This window comes from Oreochromis aureus, linkage group 6 (assembly GCF_013358895.1).
Source record: "Oreochromis aureus strain Israel breed Guangdong linkage group 6, ZZ_aureus, whole genome shotgun sequence".
Classification (NCBI taxonomy): domain Eukaryota; kingdom Metazoa; phylum Chordata; class Actinopteri; order Cichliformes; family Cichlidae; genus Oreochromis; species Oreochromis aureus.
Window position 1 is genome coordinate 28,285,507 of NC_052947.1, and position 5,023 is coordinate 28,290,529.

At 36.7% G+C, this 5,023-nt stretch overlaps 1 protein-coding gene across 1 annotated transcript; it reads left to right on the forward strand.

Annotated features, from left to right (window-relative positions):
• The first annotated feature begins 1,115 nt into the window (after positions 1 to 1,115).
• Positions 1,116 to 4,821, forward strand: LOC116310074 (CD209 antigen-like protein A). Its single transcript, XM_039613176.1, has 7 exons — positions 1,116 to 1,127; positions 1,478 to 1,547; positions 3,080 to 3,169; positions 3,353 to 3,439; positions 3,537 to 3,679; positions 3,782 to 3,882; positions 4,057 to 4,821. Exons 2-7 carry the CDS (start codon positions 1,511 to 1,513, stop codon positions 4,196 to 4,198), a joined length of 600 nt encoding a protein of 199 aa, XP_039469110.1. The 5' UTR covers positions 1,116 to 1,127; positions 1,478 to 1,510; the 3' UTR covers positions 4,199 to 4,821.
• The last annotated feature ends 202 nt before the right edge of the window (positions 4,822 to 5,023 follow it).

Below are 5,023 nucleotides of genomic sequence, written 5' to 3' on the forward strand. Positions count from 1 at the left end.
TTCACTCACTCACACACAGGGCAGTCCCGCTACACCCATCCCGAATACATTTCCCATCAGGCTTCACCCTTAAAGGGCCATGCCTGTAACATTTAGTTACCTGTCCACAAGTTGGCGTCACACCCTAATAAATATTGGTCAGTGGCATCGGAGTCCACTACACGTTTCTCTGCCGGAGTAAGGCAATGTTTCCCACCTACAAGGGTGCAAATAACTTTAAATCTCTGCCAAACAGCCAGAACTCAAGTGGTACATTTTCTATGACCTACCGTTCCCTACCGTTCCAACAGAAGGCTAGGGGGCCCACGTCAAGCTTTCATAAAAGAAGTTAAAAGTGCCAACTCGCCTGGCTTGGACCAAGCACTCACAGCTTCAGGTTTGCTCCAGAGAATACCTAACTGTCTACACCTGAGCTTATAAAAGGGACAAACCCAGCTCCGCCTACCAGGGGCAGTTCCCAGACTCAGGTCTCACTTAACTTTGTGCTTTTGGAGTCCTGTGTTGGGTCCTAATCTGCCTGCCACACAGCAGATTGCAACAGTTACAGCTGTCTCATGCTGCCACAAAAGGCCATTAGTTTTCAAATATAATGTCTGACTGCTCTGACTTTTTGTTCATCAATTATTTTTTTTATGAATAAATAATTTCTTGAAAAAGTCTTTTATTTTGACAAAAAACATACAAAGCAATTAAATAATACAACATGTGGTTATGTTTGTTTAATACTCTTCAGTAAAATATAAACTTAACAGCCATACACAGCATTACACCAAACAGTAATATGTATGTTTTACAACCAGAAACAAATGGATTATGATGCATTAAGCAAGACTGGTGAAAAGGTGGAATCGGATACTAATAACAGACCAGAGGAATCAGAGGCCTGGCTGTATGTTAGCTTGACTGGGTTCAAAGGTCAGTACTCAGGCACACACTTAATCTTCTTGGGTCCTCAACACAGTATGTGCTTGCAAAACGAGTGAGTTAATCCCAAAACAACTTCCAAGTGTGCCTCGCCAGGAGGGCAGAAAGGTACTGAGGAGGACCCAGCCCTGAAACGAAGAAGCAAAGTAAACAACACAAACCTACAGGGGACAGAGCGAAAGAGGGAGAGACAGAAACGCCAGGTCAGCATAGAGCAGGGGTGTCAAACATACACAAACAGGGTTTTTTGTTTGTTTTTTTTAAAAAGTTTTATCCAGCCCGCGAGATAATCTTGTAAAGTTTAAACTTGGGAATAGATTTTCCTCGATGTGGCCCCTGAGCTAAAATGAGTTTGAAACCACTTGCATAGAGGAACCAGGGACCATGACAAAAACTGACTCAAATAACAAACCATAACTTAAGACAGAACTACAGCAAAGCAGGAAGCTGTGTGCTTAAAACTGCGGATGCTGTCAAAAACAGAAGAAAGGAAGATAAGGAGGTTATAAATTAGTTCTGCATTTTCTAACTATATGCCTTTGTCATACCACAGCAAAATAAGTGTGTTCTTAAACACGAATCTGACATGGATTGTGAAAGTGGAGCTGATACTTCGACCAGAAGTAAGTAATTCAATTTATTTATTTATTTATTTAAGATTTTCATTTGTATATTCTGTATCTATATATGTGTATATATGTATATATGTTGTATTTATGCTTATATCCTTACTCTCATTCCCCTTATTGTATCAGTAACATGCAACGTCTTTCAGTGCTTTGCTACTGGAAACTGAATTTCCCTCCACCCGAGGGATTAATAAAGTTTCATCTAATCTAATCCATCTTTCTCTCTTCATGCTGTCTGTCCATGTCATATGTTTTATTCTACCTCTGAGAATGAGTTTGCATTGAAAAGCCCACCTTGGTAGATATTCTTGGAATCAGGTGGAGAATTTTAGTTTTTAAGAAAACCAAACGATTAGGGAATAAACTGCATTCAAAGTTTATTTTTTCAACCACTAATACTATTAAAATTATTTGATAATTTTATGTAATAGTTATAAAATATTTAATAGTTTCTTCTTTTAAAGAACTCAGTATCAGGGCTTTCTTCTTCTACATTCAGCTAAAACTGAGGTTATAGTACTCTGCCCACTTTTTTTTCCCAGTGGCCCAAATCCTCTTCCATACCAACCAGATACTCACTTCCTGAAAAACATTCAGTTGATCCTAAATGCTGCAGCAAGAGTACTGACAGGGACTAGAAAGAGAAAGCATATTTCTCATATATTGGCTTCCCTTCACTGGCTCCCTGTTTAATCCAGAATCTAATTCAAAATCCTTCTCCTCACATACAAGGTCTTAAATAATCAGATAATAATAAAAGTGCCATATGACCCCATTAGAGCACTTCACTCTCAGACTGCAGGCTTACTTGTTGTTCCTAGAATATTTAAAAGTAGAATGTGATGCAGAGCCTTCAGTTTTCAGGTCCCTCTTCAGTGGAACCAGCTTCCAGTTTGGATTCAGGAGACAGACACTATCTCTACTTTTAAGATTAGGCTTAAAACTTTCCTTTTTGATAAAGCATATAGTTAGGGCTGGATTACTGGGCACCAGGTATGCTCAGGGAAATGTTAAATACAATCCAGGTGTTGGTCGAACAGATGTGTCGTACACTTGCTTTTAAACAAGCCCTACCGCAGTCAATATTTCATCTTTAAATATCCATTTCTGAGAGGCTGTTTTTAACCTGTGATCTGTGAAATCTTTATGGTTTAGCACACCAGCTAATGCTCTTTTATCAGTCTGCTAATACACATCTGGTAAGAGATACAGATGCATAAAAAGTCACGCCAAACGATTCCTGAACAGTTCTTACGCTACCACTGTAACCACACTGAACTCAAAAACCACTAAACCCAGGACTGTTTTTTTTTTACGTATACGATATTTATTATGTAAAATGTTTATCAGTTCTACTTCCTCTTTATTTACCGATCCATACATTTTTTTTTATTGTCCTGTTGGTGTTTATATTATTATTATTATGCATGAGTCCATATCCTTACAGTGCACCATAATTTTTGTTGTACATTCTTATATAATGACAATAAATGTAATCATCTTATCTGTTTGATTCCTGCACACAGAAAGAAAACTCTGCAGACTGGTTGTTTTGAGCTTTGCACTTCTGTGTATTCTTCAAGCTACACTCAACATTTCACTGCGACTGGCTTTTTGTGAGTCAATTTACATTTTCTCTGTAATGTGACCATAAATTCACCATCTGAATAATATAAGAACAGAAATGACAGAGAATTACTGTTACAATTTGAACAACTGCAATTAATTTAACTTGAATCAGGTTCATTCATGTGGCACTCTGGTGGTGTAGTTACTTAAGGAAATGTTTGCTCTTACAGACAGTTCTGATACAACAACAACACCAGATTGTGAGGCCATTATTAAAAACTTGACTAAACAACAAGACATGAGAATGAATGAATTAGGTGAGTGTAACGCTAAACATTATTATCATTATTAACATTGCTGTTTGTTATTTTCTTGAGCATAATTCTGAAGGTTCAGTCTTACTGTCCTTTGCAGCTCGGTATATCCAACAAGGATGGATATACTTCAACCACAGTTTATATTACGTTTCATCTACTAAAAACACCTGGAATGACAGCAGAGAGGACTGTCTGCAGAGAGGGGCAGACCTGGTGATTATCAACAGCAGAGAGGAACAGGTACAGTATATAGGAGGAAAATCTGTTTCTGAGACACAAAGACAAAAGTGTCAAACTGAGATGTATTTAATGTTATTGTTTATTTCTTTTTCTGTGAATAAGAACTTCATAAGAGAGTTTAAAAAACGGACATGGATTGGACTGACTGACGCCGAAAAAGAACAGACATGGAAATGGGTGGATGGGACTACACCTACCATCAGGTTTCACACTTTCTTTGTTACATGACTCTTTAATAAATTATTGTTGGTAACTTGCATTTTAAGATAAATTGTAGGTGTAAATTCTTGTCCTCGTGTGTAGTTGTTTGTTCAGTATACCATGACTTCAGTGTCAGTATAAAATGGTTAGTCTTTTATTCTGTTTTTTGTGTTCAGCTTCTGGGACACTGACGAGCCCAACAGTTATGAAGGAACTGATGAAGATTGTGGAGAAATCTTTTTCTATACAAGAGAAAACTCCTGGAATGATCAACCGTGTGACAGTAAAAATGTCTGGATTTGTGAAAAAAAAATGTAGAGATAATTAAACCACCGGAAAATAATAAGATGTAAAATCATGACAAATAAATGTATTCATATAATATTACCATTCGTTTCAGGTAGTCAGCTGATTTTAAGTGAAAGCAGAGAGGCAGAAGAAAAGACAACCAACATAATACTTTGTTTATAAAGTTGGTGTGCAGGCTGTTGTCTGTATATCATACATAGAAAAATATTTAAATACTGTTCAAATTATGTGATTATCTTCATTTTTATACATATAAAATAAACCTCTGTCCCAGTGTGTTCTGCCATAAGTGGTACAAAAACTTTTCCTACATGTGTTGGCAGCTCTGATCTACTTTGAGCAAACATAATCGTGTGTGTTTGCAAATAATATCAAAAATATTTTGTTCATTACATTATAACTGCAAAGACTGTTTCTCAGATTATGTGTGACAACATGAGCCTGGTTTGACTTACTGGAAAACAAGTGAATGACTTCAATATTTTGGAAACTAAATGAGGAAAACATGCAATTACCCATGTGGAAGTTACCATTTGTTTAAGGGTGCCAGAAAAAACACAAATAATTTGTAGATAGAATGATGTGAGGTTGCCTGACTGTTCTGACTTGTATTTAGTGTCATTTTGTTATGAATAAACTGCATATACTTCATTAAGAGGTCTGGAATTGCTTTTTCTTATTTAAAAAAAAAACATTGCCATTTTACATGCAAAATGTTTAATGATCTACAGAATTATGTAAACAGAATACACAACATGACAACAGGTAATCATGTACAGGTACTCAGACTTCCCACAGCCAAAAGGCATGCATTTGGTTACGTTAATTAGGTTA